General features: G+C 40.2%; 3 protein-coding genes across 4 annotated transcripts; 1 reads left to right on the forward strand and 2 right to left on the reverse strand.

Annotated features, from left to right (window-relative positions):
• Positions 1-1516: 1516 nt before the first annotated feature.
• LOC116327089 (coiled-coil domain-containing protein 122-like) lies at positions 1517-4857 on the reverse strand. Of its 2 annotated transcripts, XM_031748565.2 has the most exons (6): positions 4691-4857; positions 4222-4328; positions 3196-3594; positions 3000-3116; positions 2772-2845; positions 1517-2648 (listed from the first exon to the last, which is right to left on the reverse strand). In XM_031748565.2, the coding sequence occupies exons 1-6, from the start codon at positions 4716-4718 to the stop codon at positions 2570-2572; spliced, it is 804 nt and encodes a 267-aa protein (XP_031604425.1). In that variant the 5' UTR covers positions 4719-4857; the 3' UTR covers positions 1517-2569. The 2 variants fall into 2 exon arrangements, with proteins under 2 accessions (XP_031604425.1, XP_039462161.1); XM_039606227.1 differs by lacking the exon at positions 4222-4328 and having other exon boundaries at positions 4691-4783.
• Positions 4858-4970: 113 nt separating this feature from the next.
• Positions 4971-8401, forward strand: LOC116327088 (mitochondrial translational release factor 1). Its single transcript, XM_031748564.2, has 9 exons — positions 4971-5491; positions 5709-5806; positions 5894-5975; positions 6127-6234; positions 6436-6608; positions 6697-6814; positions 7713-7849; positions 7941-8039; positions 8120-8401. The coding sequence occupies exons 1-9, from the start codon at positions 5104-5106 to the stop codon at positions 8255-8257; spliced, it is 1341 nt and encodes a 446-aa protein (XP_031604424.1). The 5' UTR covers positions 4971-5103; the 3' UTR covers positions 8258-8401.
• Positions 8402-12776: 4375 nt separating this feature from the next.
• wbp4 (WW domain binding protein 4) lies at positions 12777-16634 on the reverse strand. Its single transcript, XM_031748563.2, has 10 exons — positions 16510-16634; positions 16340-16412; positions 16199-16261; positions 14858-14984; positions 14598-14780; positions 14422-14492; positions 14229-14304; positions 13923-14143; positions 13600-13832; positions 12777-13482 (listed from the first exon to the last, which is right to left on the reverse strand). Coding segments are annotated over exons 1-10 (1251 nt in total). The 5' UTR covers positions 16512-16634; the 3' UTR covers positions 12777-13280.
• Between the last annotated feature and the right edge of the window lie 50 nt (positions 16635-16684).

The following is a 16684-nucleotide window of genomic DNA, read 5'->3' on the forward strand; positions in this document are numbered from 1 at the left end:
TTGGAGAGAAAAATGTGTCAAAGCCAAAATAGGTAAATAAATAAATAAAAACAGTATGTGGTAGAAGGCTGGCGTTAATTTCATTCCTTAATTATCCAGGCTTAATTAGCCTGGAGTGGGAGCATATGGCATTTATTTTAAGAGCTTCTAACCAAGTAATGCACCGCTCTTCATGGTGGGAAACCCTTCTTATGTAACAAGAATGTAAAGCATGCGTTGCGGTCGAAACAAACAGTGGAAACAGAGTTTAATTTGAACACTAATCCCACCATGATACACTGGACAATTATTTAAGTCGACATCATGGGGATAAAGTTTATTTTTATGTAATAAAATTTATGGAATGAAAACAAAAAAAAAGAAATGTTTTGTGTATTTTAAGAAGGGAACTGTGGGTGTGATGTATTCAGGCATGTGCTTGTACTGTATGACGTGAACAAGGGATATAAATTTACTGCAGAAGGCTTCTAAATAAAATGGACTGTACTTTCTAAGAGGTTTGAGTAGGCTGAGGCTGAGTAGCACAAACAGAACAAAGCAGAGGGCTGTCCTCTTCTGAATATACAATACTCTGTAAAAGTCTTGATTTACCCTCATATTTTGCTTTTAGTCCAGTCTATTTTCAGAGGAATATAAATTTTTTGTTAAGCCATTTAACACTGACCGGAGAAATGATTCAAGTATAAATCTAACTTAAAGGATGAGCCAATGCTGAGTCTACAAATAATACAACTTAGCAAATAATCCATTTTGAATGATACGGGACCTGAGAGATGTCATCTGGGCCTTCAGCTGATCCATCCATCAGTAGCAACAGGTCTTATGGAGTGAATACAAGTTTGAATTTTTGGCTCAAACCATCATCATTATGTACAGAGGATGTCAGGAGAGTGGTACCACAGTGAGTGTCTGCAGTGATGTGTAAAAGACGGTGGAGGCTCTGTTTGGCAATTTTGTCAAAATTGATGAATTATGAATACAGAAAAGTACCATCAGATTTTTATCCACCATGCAGTACCATTTGGAAAACTGATCTGATTGGTAACCGCTTCTTTTTTCAGATTGACAACAACCCCAAACACACAGCTAATGTAGTAAAATCATACCTGGATAGAAAAACACACAGTGGAACACTATCAGTCATGGATTGGCCTCCCCAGAGCCCGGACCTCAACATTATTGAAGCAGTGTGGGATCATGTTGACAGAGAACAGAACAAAAGGCAGAAACATCCAAAGAAGAGCTTTGAATGTCCTTCAAGAAGACTGGAGAACTATTCCTGAAGACTACTTAAAGAAATTATAAGAAAGCTGTTCAGGCTGTGCTGAAGAATTAAAGTGGTCAACCTAAATATTGACTTTCAAGCTCATTAGAAGTGTACAAACTCTGTTTTTGCCTTATATGCTGTATTTCCAATAGATTGCTGTGGTGGCTCAAAACTTCTCTTTTTTTTTGCAGCATTGTGATTAACAAAGCCATTCAGATAGCGCAGTACTGCTGAATGAAACTCAGTATGTTGGATGAAACTCAACCTTTAATTAACCAGAAAATGTCCTTGACTTCACGTACACTGAACCAGACTCCCTACACACTTACTTATTACAAGTTAAAGCTGTAGGTGAGACAACACATACCTACAACCTCTGCACATATATTTCGTGAAATAATTGTTCTTAAATGTTGCAAATATCTTTGTTGCTAAAACGTCGTGGGTTTTTGTTTTTTTTAAAAAATCTCTGAACAGAATCTTCTATTTAAGCTTTGTGTCTTAATCAAATTTGCTGTAATCTAGTCTTTAGCTCATAAAAATCCACCTCTCAGCAACATCTCTCAGCTTTGTTTAACAGCTGTTCAAATAATGCAAAAGACCCACAAGGACACAATTCAGATGTGAAAAGTGTAGAGTTATAAAGTTATGGCTTTTCTCAGAGGTTGATTCAATTCATTCTGATGTGATTTCATCTTCTGAAAAGGCAGCTTCATTATTTAATTAGTTTCGCGTTATGGTTGAAGTAGCACAGTCACGCCCTTGTTAACCCGACAGTGGGACTGTCGCCTCAGAACCGTCAAGTGGCCCAGTGAGGCAGAAGCTGGGACAGGGTGTACCAAAGCAGCACTGCCACACTGACAGTTACAGTAGACATTTGGCTTGTATTTTGTTTGGGTTACTGTTGTGGATGAACTGATTCACTAACACCACCTGACCTAAAATCCCATCCCACGCCCCTGCTGATGCTGAGCCACAAGACACTGTCCTTTCATTTCCATATTTATGCTTTTCATCTGAGAAAAGGGAAAAAACAAGAAAAGAAAACTTGCACATGTCAAGGAACACATTCAGCAATAACTCTTGTATAAATATCTGGCATAAACAGCCAGATAAAGCCAAACAGATAAAGTCAGACATTCAGTGGTCACGGCTGCCCCCTGTTGTTTAACTTCAGTAACAAGAATGCTCCTTCCTTGTTAAACTAACACACTCATAATAACAACTGGTGTACATTTACTCCAATAACAGAACAATTAACCCACATTAATCTGACACTACAGTTCGATGACCACTGGCTGCTTATGGTTGTGATGACTGCTGCTGACTCCTGAGCTCGGCTAGCTGTCTCCTCATGTGGTAGATATCATCAGACATTTGCCTAAGGGAAAGTAGGCACAACTTAGTAGCCTTTTGTATTTAGAAGCGGGACATCAATCATCTCTTTTCTGGCATTTAGAGCTATTGTAGCATGTCTACTGTCACGGGTTTATAGTATTTCTACCTGTGGTTGGCTTGTGCCCTGCTCAGCTGGCAGCGGAGGCGCTTCATGATGGCTTCATAGCGCCTGTTCTGGATCTGAGGGAGGGGGAAAAGTGATGTTGTTGATGCTTTCTTTCAGACTGAAACATAACTCATGTCTTGATACAAATTCTATCTATCTTTAGCTGTTTTATGAACAAATGTCAGCCTCATAAGATGTCCCTGGTTTCTGTTGGGTAAGTCTGCACACCTCTATGTCTTTCTTTATTTGGGCATGAATCTCAAACTCTTTTTGGAGCCGCTCTCTCTTCTCAGATATGGTCTTCATCTTCAGGGAGACCTCCTCTTTCAGAGCTTTAATCTCTTTCTGCATACATGAGCATATAATAGTTATGGATACTGAAGATCTCTGAAAAAGATCCCTATGATTAAAATGAACAGACTACCTTTGCCATCTGTACTGTGTTTCCATTTGGATTGTTCAAATCTTCCTTCAGCTCCTCGTTTTGCTTTCTCAGCATCTGTACTAGTTCTTTCTTCTCCTTCAGCTCATTATGGGCCTTTGTCTGGCTCACTGCATGCAAAACAGCTGCCCTGTGGCCTTCCATCTTACTTCGGTAAGTGTTGAACCCTGCAAGCGCCACTTGTGCAACCTCCTCCTCCTCGCCTATCAGAATCTGGAGTTCTGTGTCTTCCTTGCTGATGGATACACAGCGATCATGAAGGATCATGGTCTGCTGCTCCAGCTGCTCCATCTCGCTTTCCAGCACTAGGATTTCTCTCACTTTCGATCTCAGCTCCTTGTCTATGCCCTCGTTTTTCCTCTCAAGCTCTGACAGTGTTGCCTGGAAAATGAGGCAAACCAAAAAGTCCAATTAAGTCATAAAGAAAGCCACAAACTATGCAAATAAATGTTTACTTCACTTTCTAGACAATTTTCTCCTGTTGTGTTTTTTTTTTATTATATTTTGATCATTTTGTGACTCTTTTTGATCATTTGACACCTCTTTGTGGTGGATTTGAGGAACATTTTGGTTAATTAGGTCTCTTTCTGTAACATTTTATGACTTAGTTATTCCTAAGTTTATATTTGCATCATTATACATATAGTATAGTTCTGGGACAAGACCAGGGATTTTCCTGGCTCCTTGGGTGCACAGAACTGTGCTCGGTAGGCTGAGTAATGTGTAAAAAAATCTATGTAATATGCCATCATTTTGTATTATGATAGCCACTCTATAGGTTAGACTGTGTAATTACCATTGTACAAAGCAGGAATGGGATATTAACTTTTCCGAAGGGCCACATAAGAAAGCGGGACTGTTGTCGAGGAGCAGATCAAAAAGCTTGTAAAGAGATAAAATTAAAAATTGGTCATTTGGCCCCTCCGGAAAAATAATTGCCCACCTCTGGTATAAAGTGTTTTGCATTTAGTTAATCAGTGTTGTAGGGGAATAGGGTTAGAGATGAACCTGCAGGGTACTGAGTGTCCTCTGTTTCTCTTTCAGGGCCTCTTTCTGGGTATAGCCATGTTGACTCACGTCCTCCACTGCCTTGGTTAATGAAAACCCAGGCGGTCCTGGAAATCATGAGAATCACTTCCTGAAAGTCTATAAAATAACTACGTGGCTGCCAATTTAGCCAAATTTTAATTTTCATTGGCAAAGTTTAAGCCAGGGGGTTATTTATTGATTTAAAATGGACGCCACTCACCACATAAAAAACAATAAAATATTAGGCCTTCAAAGGTAGCAAACACCAACTTGTTTGCTTACTCTGAGCTAACGTTAATTAGCTATGTAGCTTATCCTAGACTAACAAAGGTAACATCAGCTCTACTTATTTTCTTTGTTACAGTTTAAGTTATGTACAGTTGCTTAAACAACGAAGCAGACATATATTTACTTTCCTGTATTGCCAAAAACAAACAAAACATCTCACCATCTTCACTGACCCCAAAGTTTGGCATATTGACTTGCTAATTTTCTATACTATTTATGGCTAATAGTTAGCAATGTTAGCATGCCATTTTTATCCTTGGGTTTCAACCCTAGAAAAATGTGAAATTATCCAACTTAAAAAGATAAAATAAATAAAGCTAATATGGTGTTAAGTTATTTTACTTTTTATTAATTTATTTTCAAAGGAATCAATAAAAGTACAGTAAAAAAGGGAGCAGCGGGATGTAACCTAACTATTAATACAATACGACTACGATTCCCACAGTTCACTTTTTCTCTACGTCAAACTATATCCGGTCTCTCTTACAGCTAGCAGCAGTCTCGCATGTAAACACAAAAATAAAACTAGCGAGCATTATTTTACTTCACTTGTCATCGCCTAAATTTAGTCAAATGCTTGTCAGGCATTGCCTCAGACTGTGCTCTTTGTGTAGCCATGTAGTTTACAGCAGCGGAGGAGGACTAGGAGGATGGAGGACACTTGTGGGACACGCCAGTGTGAAACATGCTAACAGGACAGACTGGGGCAGAGTGATGTTTAAACGCTTCTTTCACAGTGATCTGGGGGAGCTGTACAAGAACGAGTCAGTTCAGGTGTATCTCGAGCAGCTCATGGAGGAGCACAGGGACCTGAGCAAGAAGCTACAGCATGCATACCTCAGTGAGTCAGACAGAAAGGGGCTCATAAAGAAGCACACTGAGCTGCTGCCTCTGGCCAGTGTGTTTGGGAGCATTGAACAAGCTCAGAAAGACCTCGAAGAGGTCAGTTCACTTCTAAAAGGTGAGTAGGATTTTCAAATTTACTATATATACATATAATGGCTTGATAAACAGACCTCTCAAACCACAGAAAACCATCAAACGTGTTTCTCAGGTGTCCAATCTCCAGAGGTCTCTAACTATTTAAATTACACATGCATTTGCAGCTTTGTGCGAGCACAGTTTTACTTTGCATTCTTAAACACAATAAATCAAATTATTTTCCTTGCTGATGGCAGGTTTAGCTGGCACCAAAGATGAAGATGAAGATCTGACCCAGCTGCTAAAAGAGGAGGAAGCACAAATCTCCAGCAAGATTTTGGCTTTAAGAAGAGACGTAAGAACCCGAAAGACTCGGCTAAATTAATGCAGAAGAAGTGTGTGACAGACCATTGTTTGTTCATGAGGTTTTCTTTTTACCCAGCTAATCAAAGCTCTTATCCCCACTGATCCTCTTGACTCAAGTAATGTTCTGCTGGAGGTCGTATCAGGGCGGACAACAGGAGGTATGAAGGAAAGCAAAACTGAAAACTGAAAGCAAAACTTTTTTTTATATATATATATATATATAAATTCAAAATCCAATTCACAGTAAAATACTGCAAATGAGTGTTGTTATGGAAAATAAGTGTTATACTTTCTCATGTGTGGTTTCAGGTGACATTTGTCAGCAGTTCACCAAAGAAATATTTGACATGTACCAGGGTTTTGCATTTTACAAAAACTGGGACTTTGAGGTGTTGAACTACACACCTGCAGAGTATGGTAAGGTAATTTTTGTATTTCTGTATCATTCATAACTTTCTGCTGTGTCCCCCCCCGAGTGTCTTTGTTATTAGTTCCAACTCACTCATCATGGGATTGAATAACTATGTGTGGATTAGAGAATAAATGTAAACTTGTGGTGATCAGTGGACATAAACTTCCTACCAAAACATTTACAGCTGCATGAACGGTGTCTCTCAGGTGGTCTGCACCATGCAGCAGTGAGAATAGCCGGAGAGAACGTGTACAGGCACCTGAAGCACGAAGGAGGAACGCACCGGGTTCAAAGGATCCCTGAGATGGGGCTCTCCTCCAGGATGCAGCGGATCCACACAGGAACCATGACTGTCATCATCCTGCCTCAGCCAGTTGAGGTACACTGCTTTTTTTCTTTTTATGACTTCCCTTGTTTACTGGAATGGTTAAACAGTACATCTCTGTTTTTATCTTTGGTGCTTGCAGTTTGAAGTCCACATCGATCCAAAGGATCTTCGAATCGACACGTTCAGATCTCGGGGTCCTGGGGGGCAAAGTGTTAACACAACAGACAGCGCAGTGCGCGTAGTTCATCTTCCGACAGGTAAACGGTACCACCATGCTGCTTTGCTTCTTCAAAGATTGGGTAAAATATGTAGCCACTGTGATGTGCTCTTTCAAACCTCACTCACTTACTATGGGAGGTGCTCTCTGTGGTAATCAATCATGGACGCTCCACCACCACCTCTGTCTAAGACAGACCAGTCACTTCGAGGAGGCAGTTGTCCCTTGACACCTTTGAAAGAGAATGATAGGATGTCCCCGGTTCTCTGAAAACTGAGTGAGGTACACTATATTGCCAAAAGTATTCCCTCACCAATCCAAATCAGTGAATTTGGGTGTTCCAATCACTTCCATCACCACAGGTGTATAAAATCAGGCACCATGCAGACCTCTTCTACAAACGTGCAGTGGTGTAAATCACTGGACTCTAGAGGGGAAACATGTTCTCTGGATTGACGAATCGATGGATGAGTCTGGCTTTGGCAGTTGCCTGGAGACCAGTACTTGAATTGTGCCAAGTGTAAAGTTTGGTGGAGGGGGGTTTATGGTGTGGGTTTGGTTTTCAGGACCTGAGATCCAGTGAAAGGAAATCTTAATGCTTCAGCATACCAAGACATTTTGGATAACTCCATACTTCCAACTTTATGGAAAGAGTTTGGGATGGCCCCTTCCTGTTCCAACATACATGTGTGAAAGCAGACAAGCGAATGCTTTTGGCAATATAGTGTACGTGACCTGACTGCCCTACTTGTGTGGCCACATGATTTGAAGCTTCATTGTTTTGCGTGTTGCCATGTTAGTGTTTTTGGAACCCGAAGGGATCAAATTTTAATGTTGAGTGCTAAGTTGTCATCTAAAGTTTGCCTAATACATTTATGATTCATTTATGCATCACTTAACACATAAAGCAGATACAGCAGGTCTTTTCCTCTTTGCAGGCATAACTGCAGAGTGTCAGCAGACTCGATCTCAGCTGCAAAACAGAGAAACGGCCATGCGCATGTTGAGAGCCAGGCTCTACCAAGGCATGATGGGTAAAGAGACTGAACAGCGGAATACAGCACGAAAGCAGCAGGTGGGTGAAGCAGGAAAACATAACGTGTAACATTCACAGATTTTTGTTCTCTTTTCCAACTTTGTCATTGTTCCTGTGTGTCTAAAAACAGGTGGGCACACGCTCTCAGTCAGAGAGAATTCGTACCTACAACTTCAGTCAGGATCGTGTCACAGACCACCGCACCGGATATACAACAAGGGACATTAAGGTTAGGTTTGAAGCCAGTGTTATCTACTTCAACTCAAGGGTAAAAATCAATGTTGTATGTTTTTTCATGTCTGTTTTTAGGAGTTCATGAGAGGTGGGGAGGCTCTCGATGATCTGATCTCTGATATACTTGAACACACAGAGAAGGAGGCTCTTCTCGAGGCGGCGGAGAACAGCAGCAGTTTGAAACGACCAGAGTCTGGACAGTCTGCAGACTGAGACCAACAGCAGCTTGTGGGAGATGTGCTTCCTTGATATATCTGACTGCTCTGTGCCTGCAGAACACATGTTATTCTATTATTTGACAAACTGAAAGTAACAGAGGTTTTTATTTTTGTAATAAAATGTAACTTATGTGTTTTATGCCTTTGCAGTTTTCTAAATAACACTAAAGATTAATGAGGGAGTAACATGGTATTTAAACTTGAACACCTTTAACAGGCCTATCATTACAGTTTTAGCTAATATGGGTTTTAAAACTGCTGCTTTTTTAAAATAATGAACACACTGAATCACACTTACTGACCATTTTATTAGGCACATGTGTTCAATCAGTGTCACCGTACAGTTACTAGACAGATTCTCTATAGGGAGATGACAAACACTCTCAATTCAAAATACCATCCCCCCAATTAGAGACAGTTTAACAAATCATTTGGTCCCTGCTTGGTATGGGGTTGAAAAGAGCAATCTGATCTCAGATCTGAAACATGTCACAAAGGCAGTCATCACAGCTGATGGATGGACAAGTTCTACTCAAGACTATTACCTCACTGTAATATTGGTACTATGTCAGACAAGGCCAGAATAAGGAAGAAGTCCTCAAAATAAGGCTGTCTATGAATCACAGACGGGGACATCTGTGGCAGAGGAATCCTGGAGGAGTTTGGAGTAAAAGAGAAGGTTGTGGCAAGCATGGATGTAGCTGTGAAAAAGGTGAAATTTATCAAGTTTCCACGTTTTGCACACACACTAAATCTTGGAGCCCGGAAGCTGTACAGCTGCAATACAGTTTCCAACTGGGCAGGAAGGATTCATTCTGTGATCGTATGGATGAAGAGATCCCACATGGCAAAAGTAATCCTCAAGGAGAAGCAACAACTTCTTGGTATGAATACATTTTAAATACTTGAATAAAAGTCAGCCAAAATGTAAATCAACAGATTGCTCTTTAGAGCTGCCCCAGCACAGGCTCCTCTTAGATGTGAGGATAAGATGGAACTCTAGACCTCTGCCTAAGAAAGCCCATCAAGAAGGAGAAGTATGTAATCTTTGGGGTATATAAAAATTGGTTGCTTAAACATATTAACATATTAAAATGTGTTTATTATTTTTTTGTTTATATTGCGGACGTTGGCAGAATTAGCAATGAGGACCTGAGAAATGCAGACAAGTTTTTGGTGCTGATGTTGAAGCATTACATGTCCACACTTGCTCTGTTTAGTGAAAAAAGTCTGACCTGTGGCCAGAGACTGCCCATCCTTCTGCAGCCCCCTCTGGTGGTGGACAAAGGACTCATTGCCAATGTTATCAACTTTAGCCGAGAAGTGTCTTCAAGGTTCAAGGTTCTTTATTTGTCACATGCATAGTTATACAAGTATAACACACAGTGAAATGTATCCTGACATGATCCTCGACATGTGCAAAAAGGGGGGGTAGAGGAAAAGGTGTCTGTGTCCAAGCATTCTCCACCCCAACTGAGAGATCTTGTATCCTTCCTGAAACAGAAAACATGCTAATTTTTTGCTCAAAAACTAATTTTAATTTGCAAAAGTTGATAACTGCAGTTGGATTTTATGTTAAAATGTTCATTTGAGAGAGGAACTTTTATTTTTTAAACCAGCTTTAATTTTGTTTGAGTCAAATGAAAATTGTTGATGCATACTTTAAATTAAAATGCTACTGTAACCAAAACCATTTGTACTATATTTTATTCCCTAACCAAATGAGAGCCAGTTAGAGAATCGATGAGGAATCGAATCGATAAATGATATTGATAATGGAATTGGTATCGCTAAATTCTTATCAGTTCCCATCCCTAGTCTTTAGTATTTAATATTCTTTTGAAAATTATTTATTTTCATATTTCTTCAATAGACATTGCAGTGTGTTATTGGTGGATGCCAAGAAAATACTGTTAAACTGAAGAAATTTAATGTTAAATTAGCAGTATTCAATTCCCATTGAGGTAATCAGATGCCTTAATTTAAAAAAAAAAAAGTGACATATTTTTACGTTTTCAATGTCCAGATCTTTGACTTTTGTTTAATTAAAAAGAAGTTAAAAAAAAATTAACAATAAATATTCAGTTTTGCTAAACTGAAAAAGTGACTCTGTTGTACTTTTAAGTTATGCCAACTTCCTATGGGAGACATGAAAGCAATGAGTACCAATTACTAAATATTTTTGAATTTATTTATTAAACATGTTAGTTTTATTGTAGCCGAAAGGTACATGTCAAAGGTAAGTGCCTCTGTTCACATAAAAGTATTCACACTATTAAAAATCTGTTTTGTGTGTTTCTGTTTGCGAGCTGTACGTATGGGCCATGATTGGCCATGGCCTCAGCAGGACCCGGCCATCCCCTGCGCCCATGCCGGCATCACCTTCAGAAGAGGCGACATCCTGGAGATTGTGAACCAGACGGATGCCCTCTGATGGCAGGCAAAGAAACTGCCCAGCAACACGGCATGTGCCGGCCTCATCCCCTCTATCAACCTACTCATGCTCATCCAATCTTGTACTGCATATAATAGGTGAGGCACAGGTTTTGGACCTCTATTATGAAAGTGAAGACCAGTGGCCATCCCACACAACCAGTGAAGCCAGTTAAGGGCCAAGTATACACTATTACTATTCTAACTCAGCTTTTGTTTATGGAACTGTTTCTCAAACACAGTATTTTGCATTATATAGACTTCTGAGGATGATGTCATTGTTCAGTTTTTGGGCTTTTCCTCTGAGATGTTCTGACTTTGACACTTGAGATCTTCTGGTTTGGGAACTCTGACTTCTTTTGCTTGTTTTTCTAGAATTGAATCCTTTAGCATCTCTTCTTAAGCATGAAAATATTGCTTGTATGTAAAGCAGATCCGCAGCAGTGACAGTTAATTTCCATCTATTTTGTATTATTTGAACTATTTTATAGGTTGTATTGTGTTATTACCACTGTATAAAGCAGGAATGGGCAATTAATTTTCCCCAGGGGCCACATGAGAAACTGGAACTGTTGTGGAGGGGCACATCAATTCAGAATTCAGAGTCACCTTTATTGTCATTCCACAGTATTGTAAAAACTACAGCAAAATGATATTTGCTTGTGCATCCTCTAGATCAGTACCTGCATTCACACACAAACCTATTTACACAAAAGCTTAAATACTTACATTAAATTAAGCTGTTCTTGCCAAGGACGATGTTGAGTTCTGTGATGGTCCTGAGAAAAAACTGTTGTGCAACCTGGTGGTTTGGACTTTGAGGAATTTCTAACACCTGCTAAATGGAACTACGAAGAAAAGGTTGTGCGACGGGTGTGTTTTGTCCTGCAGAATATTGTTTGTTCGGCAGGGTCCTGAAAAGATCATCTAGGGAGGGCAGAGGCAATCCAATAATTTTTTTTAAATCCGTTCTTATTAGTTGTTTGAGGGATTTCTTGATCAATAAGCCTATAAAGAGATATAATGAATATTTCTCATGTGGCCCCTTCGGAAAATTAATTGTCCACCTCTGGGCAGTAACTAAGCGTTTTGCACTTAGTTACTGCAACATTTTTATGTTATGGTTAGAATTTTGTGTAATTAACATCAAATTTCTGTTAGGTTGTTGGTGTTGTAATGGTGTGAGGTGTATTTTATTGACCCTTTAGTAGCAACTGAGTCTCATTTAAACAACACAGCCTACCCGAGTGTTGTTGCTGACCATGTTCATCCCTTCATTACCACAGTGTACCATCTTCTGATAGCTGCTTCCAGGAGGATAACACACCATGTCACAAAACTAAGATCATTTCAAACTGGTTTCTTGAACATGACAATGAGTTCACTGTACTCAAATGGCCCCCACAGTCATCAGATCTCAATCCAATAGAGCACCTTTGGGATGTGATGGAACAGGAGATTCTCATCATGGATGTGCAGTGGACAAATCTCGGAGGAATGTTTCCAACACCTTGTTGAAGCTTTGCAAAGAACTGAGATTGCTCTTTAGGTAAAAAAAAAGGGGTCCAACTGGTATTAGCAAAGGGTACCTAATAAAATGACTGTATTGATATAGTTAGGTGTATTGTTGTGACATTTCCTGCAGTAGGATGACACTCGAAAAGTTCATCCTCCATCAAGGTCAATGCCCAACTTCGCAATTTTAAATAAAGTCATCTCGAACTGCACCAGAAATATTTTTTTTCCTCTCTTAGCCTTCTCCACGTCTCCACTGGGTTTCAACAAAGTACTTTATCTCGTTATCTCTTTCATAGAGATACTAACCTCAACTGAAGGATGTGTGTGAGCATTGAGATCCTAATATAGATTTATAAACTGAAAGTCAAAGTGTTGTTTATTGTTTGCATCTTTCATGGTTCTTTGCCAATCAGGGTGCGGCAAAGCCACCTATCAGCTTTATACACACACTCTGACCCATAAAAGCATGTCACACCCTGCATGTGTGCCATGACCAACAACCACTTGAGCTCCTATTTTGAGTAAATGTTTTCTGGCGTAAATAAAAAAGCCAAGCCTTTTTCTAAAGTTGTTTTTTTCCGCCCCCACTAACTGGAAGGTCATTATTTATTGACATCACATGTTTCTCATGTTAATAACTACAATCCATACTGCTTTATAAAAGTATAGCAATTATTCACTTCAGCTGACAAATATTAGACTGATGTTTCCAATCAGGAGCCTTATTAAAAAAAATAGATATTGAAGTAGAAAAAAATTTCTTGATTTGCTGAGAAAATTCTTCACATTAATAAACGGGACGCCCAACATCATACCAGCCTGTCTAAATCACCAACTGTTGTACACAAAAACTGTGCCCAGTGGTTAAAACTTTAGAATTAGAAAAACACATTTTAAAAAATTTGTAACTTCTCGTGCCAATTTCTCCTGAATCTGCTGCACCTCAAAGATCCAATAAATGCAATAAAATGTCCAAATGTTTTTAGCAGAAGTTCTCTGAGTGTAAAAGTCTCATTCTGCGGCATCCTGATTTAGACATTATTGTTTCTGTGGCTTTGTTGGGGGGGTCAGTCATCATTGTCTCTCTGTCGGATGCTCCTCGATTTGCCATTTTGTGTCTTGTTCCTCCGGAACGATGCCGGACCGCCTTCTTCTCCGAGGGAAGTGATGATGCGTTCCTTGAACTTGGGCTTGGGCTCCGGGGGCAGCTCTGCTGGAGCGCTGGTAGTGCTTCCCTCCACTTCAGGCAGCTGCAAATCCACATTTTCACTGAAAAGGGAATAAAGGAGACAAAGAAAAAGCTCTTTAGTAGCTGCTGGCCCACATATGTAGTCTATTTGCAGGATTTAATCTCGCTGTGTAACGACTCAAAGATGTTGCACTTACTACGGATCTTCTTCTTGCAGGATCTGCTCCCAGACTCCGTATGGATTGGCAGCTTTTGGCCTCTTGGCTTTAGTCTCCCTTTGTGTCGCCTGTTCTTCTGTTTTCTCCGGTTCAGCTGTTGTGTTTTGGACCTCCTCCTCTTTTGTCGCCTCTTTATCGTCATCTTTAGGAGTGTCGTCACTCACTTTACCTTCATCCTCTTTTTCTGATGGCTCCGTCTCTGCTTTCCTTTTCTGCAAACAAAAATCAGGAAACCTGAACTGTAACAAGAAGAAGGTGAAGTTCACCTATACAGACTCTCGCCTTCTCTTTGAACTACTTACCCTGAAACTGATCTTTGGCACTTTGGGCTGCTGGCTGGTTTTCTCAGGGGCTTCAGCCTCCTGAGATGATGGGGCCCCGTTGGAACTCTCCTCCTCTCCTGACAGAGGCTCTGGCTGAGGGGTCACGGGATCCTCCGGACTCTCTCCTTCTTGGTTGGACTCAGAGGTGGATCCAGGCACCTCATCAGAGGGAAAGTCAGCAGGCTTCTCCCAGCTGGACTCTGAAGGGTGAGGGAAAAATGGATGTAATCCCACAGATGACATGAAATAGAAGAAGCCATTAAGTTAGAAAGAGAAACACTCCACCTCCGGTTTCTGTGTTGTAGTAGTATGTGTAACCATCGGGACTGACAGCTTCCATCCAAGCAGAGCCTGAAGTACTCTAGGAGAAACAAAATTAAGATATATGAGCAACAGGACACCTCATTTGTAATTAAAATTTATACATATATATATATATATATATATATTTTTTTTTTTTAATAAAACAGATATTAACTCCAGTCTGTTGAGTCTGTTCAGAGGCTGAACTCGCTCCCTGGAAGCCCTCTGGTTTTTCCCACTTAGATTCTGTCATATGTAAACAGACAAAGGCAATAATCAAATGAAAATATACTTTTAAAAAAACCAACTATAAATAGACAGACTTTCACAACATTCTCCATTATTCCTCACCTCCTGTTATTGTGTTGTAGTAATACGTGTATCCATCATCTGTTAGGCCTTCAACCCAAACCTGCTCTTCTGTTTGCTGTCTGACCTTACCGCTCGCCTTCGCCGCTTTCTTCTGTGGCTTCTTTGGCTGGGGTTTCACTTGAACTTGTGGCCGTGCTGTCGTTTGCTCCGGAGAGCTTAGACCTAAACACAAAGATGCTCCGCTGAAATAAATCCAAGGACTTATGCTCACAGGTTAAAGAACATCCCCTGACAATTACCTTGTGCTTCTCTTTCCATCCTCTTCAGATCTTCCTGATAGGCCTTCAACGCAGCCTCCTCCATCGCAGCAAACTCTTTGGACATGCGTTCCTCCTGCTTTGCCTTTTGAATGCTCTTCTTCTTAATCTGCAGGAGAAAGATAGGGTGAGATGAGTGGCAGTGGCTTGTGGCCAATAGGGAGACAGGATTGCAGTCAGCTGTGTTTATGTCTGGACCTTATCTCTTGTGCCAGTCGTGAGAATGCTGCCAAGACAGGCAGGGTGCTCATGCCTGTGTGTGTCACTCGTAGCACAAACTGATAATGATAGTGTGCCCTGTGTGACCGTGTACTGGGGGCCATTTTATGCATAATAAAGCTAAAATAAATCAAAAATAGAGCTTGTTCAAGGAAGGAGTCAGGGTAAACAGTATAAAATTTGTGATATTATAGTGACAAATATTAACGAAAAAACAATGTGTGTGTATTATGTGGTTCTTCTTTCAGTTGCTCCCTTTAGGGGATCATCTGCCACCATCTCATCCTATTTCTAGCGCCCTCACCTGTCACACCAACCCTCTGCATGTCATTCTTCATTACATCCATGAACCTCTGAGGTCTTCCTCTTTTCCTCCTGCCTGGAAGCTCCATGTTGTCCAATGTATTCACTATCCCTCCTCCACACATGTCTAAACCATCTCAGCCTGCTTCTCTAACTTTGTCTCCAAACCACTTGACCTGAGCTGCCCCTCTAATCCTGTACATGTTGGTCACTTCCAACAAATCAGAATCTGCTTTGCTGGCCAAGTGTACCAGTCTGCAAGTTTTACGCTATTGAAGTAAACAGGATAGACAGACGGTACACACAATAGCAACATGACCATGATAATAACAACTTGTATACCATATACATATGTGTAATGGTACAATGGTGCACTTTAAAGATGCTGGGATAAATTATGGAATAAAAAAAAGCAATGAATAACTGGTTACTACATATACAGTATATACATTGGAGGCTGTGACAGTTTATAGTTTTTGTTAGCAGGTCTCACTACCATCGTGTAAATCATCTTACCTCTCTTGTGCACTGTCCATTGCTTTGGATAGTAGATCCCAGGTAATTCAAGACTTTATTGATTTTTATGGACATCTGTATCTTTGCAAGTAAACAGACTTAAGCTCTCAATGGGAAGCTTTTCATATGAATGTAAATCAATTTAGCACAACCCATGAAGCTCAATTTCTAGACTCGTGGATTCTACAAAATAAATCTTAATTTTGTTATTTGCTCAATTATTTTAATAATTTGATAATGTTATCTGTTACTTCGTATATTAAAAAACAGAATAAAAGTCAGTACCTCTGAAATTTTGGCAGCCACATTTTCTTTGTGATTTTTCCCCCTTTCGTGGAACTCGACGCTCTGCAGAGGAAAACACGAGAAGCATTAGCGAGGACGCCGTCCTCGGTAACACAGAACCACATCTTCCTGTATACTCACGGGCTTATTGTCTGCAATCCAGCACTTGCAGTACTGGCAGAATTTCCTTGGTTGTGACTTCCAGTAGTCAGCCCTACAAATGCAGAAATGAGTCAGACTGGCTGAATAACTGGCCACGCGTGTTACATATTTCAGAGCATAAATAGCAAGGGTGTTATCCTGTTACTTACATTTTAAGTCTCTGTGGTGAAAATACGATGAAGAACTTAAGAAGAATCAAACGTGAAGACGACCGCTTCACTTATTTCAAGAATGACAACATGGTCCGTTTGTGATGACGTCATCGACAGCCGCCGCTGAACGAAACCCCGAGGTGATTTTTTACAATATAAGACGTAGTGATGT

The sequence above is a fragment of the Oreochromis aureus genome, linkage group 23, assembly GCF_013358895.1.
Source record: "Oreochromis aureus strain Israel breed Guangdong linkage group 23, ZZ_aureus, whole genome shotgun sequence".
NCBI lineage: Eukaryota > Metazoa > Chordata > Actinopteri > Cichliformes > Cichlidae > Oreochromis > Oreochromis aureus.

Excerpts from the sequence above, each read along its gene's own strand:
- LOC116327089 (XM_031748565.2), bottom strand. The coding sequence starts at position 4,718 with ATGCCAAACTTTGGGGTCAGTGAAGATG. Across the intron at positions 3,595-4,221 it reads GGACACTCAGTACCCTGCAG|GCAACACTGTCAGAGCTTGA; the intron begins GTTCATCTCTAA and ends CTCATTTTCCAG. Across the intron at positions 2,846-2,999 it reads AAATAAAGAAAGACATAGAG|ATCCAGAACAGGCGCTATGA; the intron begins GTGTGCAGACTT and ends CCCCTCCCTCAG.
- LOC116327088 (XM_031748564.2), top strand. The coding sequence starts at position 5,104 with ATGCTTGTCAGGCATTGCCTCAGACTGTGCTCTTTGTGTAGCCATGTA. Across the intron at positions 5,492-5,708 it reads GGTCAGTTCACTTCTAAAAG|GTTTAGCTGGCACCAAAGAT; the intron begins GTGAGTAGGATT and ends TGCTGATGGCAG. Across the intron at positions 8,040-8,119 it reads ATACAACAAGGGACATTAAG|GAGTTCATGAGAGGTGGGGA; the intron begins GTTAGGTTTGAA and ends GTCTGTTTTTAG.
- wbp4 (XM_031748563.2), bottom strand. Across the intron at positions 14,985-16,198 it reads TGGCTGCCAAAATTTCAGAG|ATTAAGAAGAAGAGCATTCA; the intron begins GTACTGACTTTT and ends TTTCTCCTGCAG. Across the intron at positions 14,144-14,228 it reads CTACAACACAGAAACCGGAG|AGTCCAGCTGGGAGAAGCCT; the intron begins GTGGAGTGTTTC and ends CTCACCCTTCAG.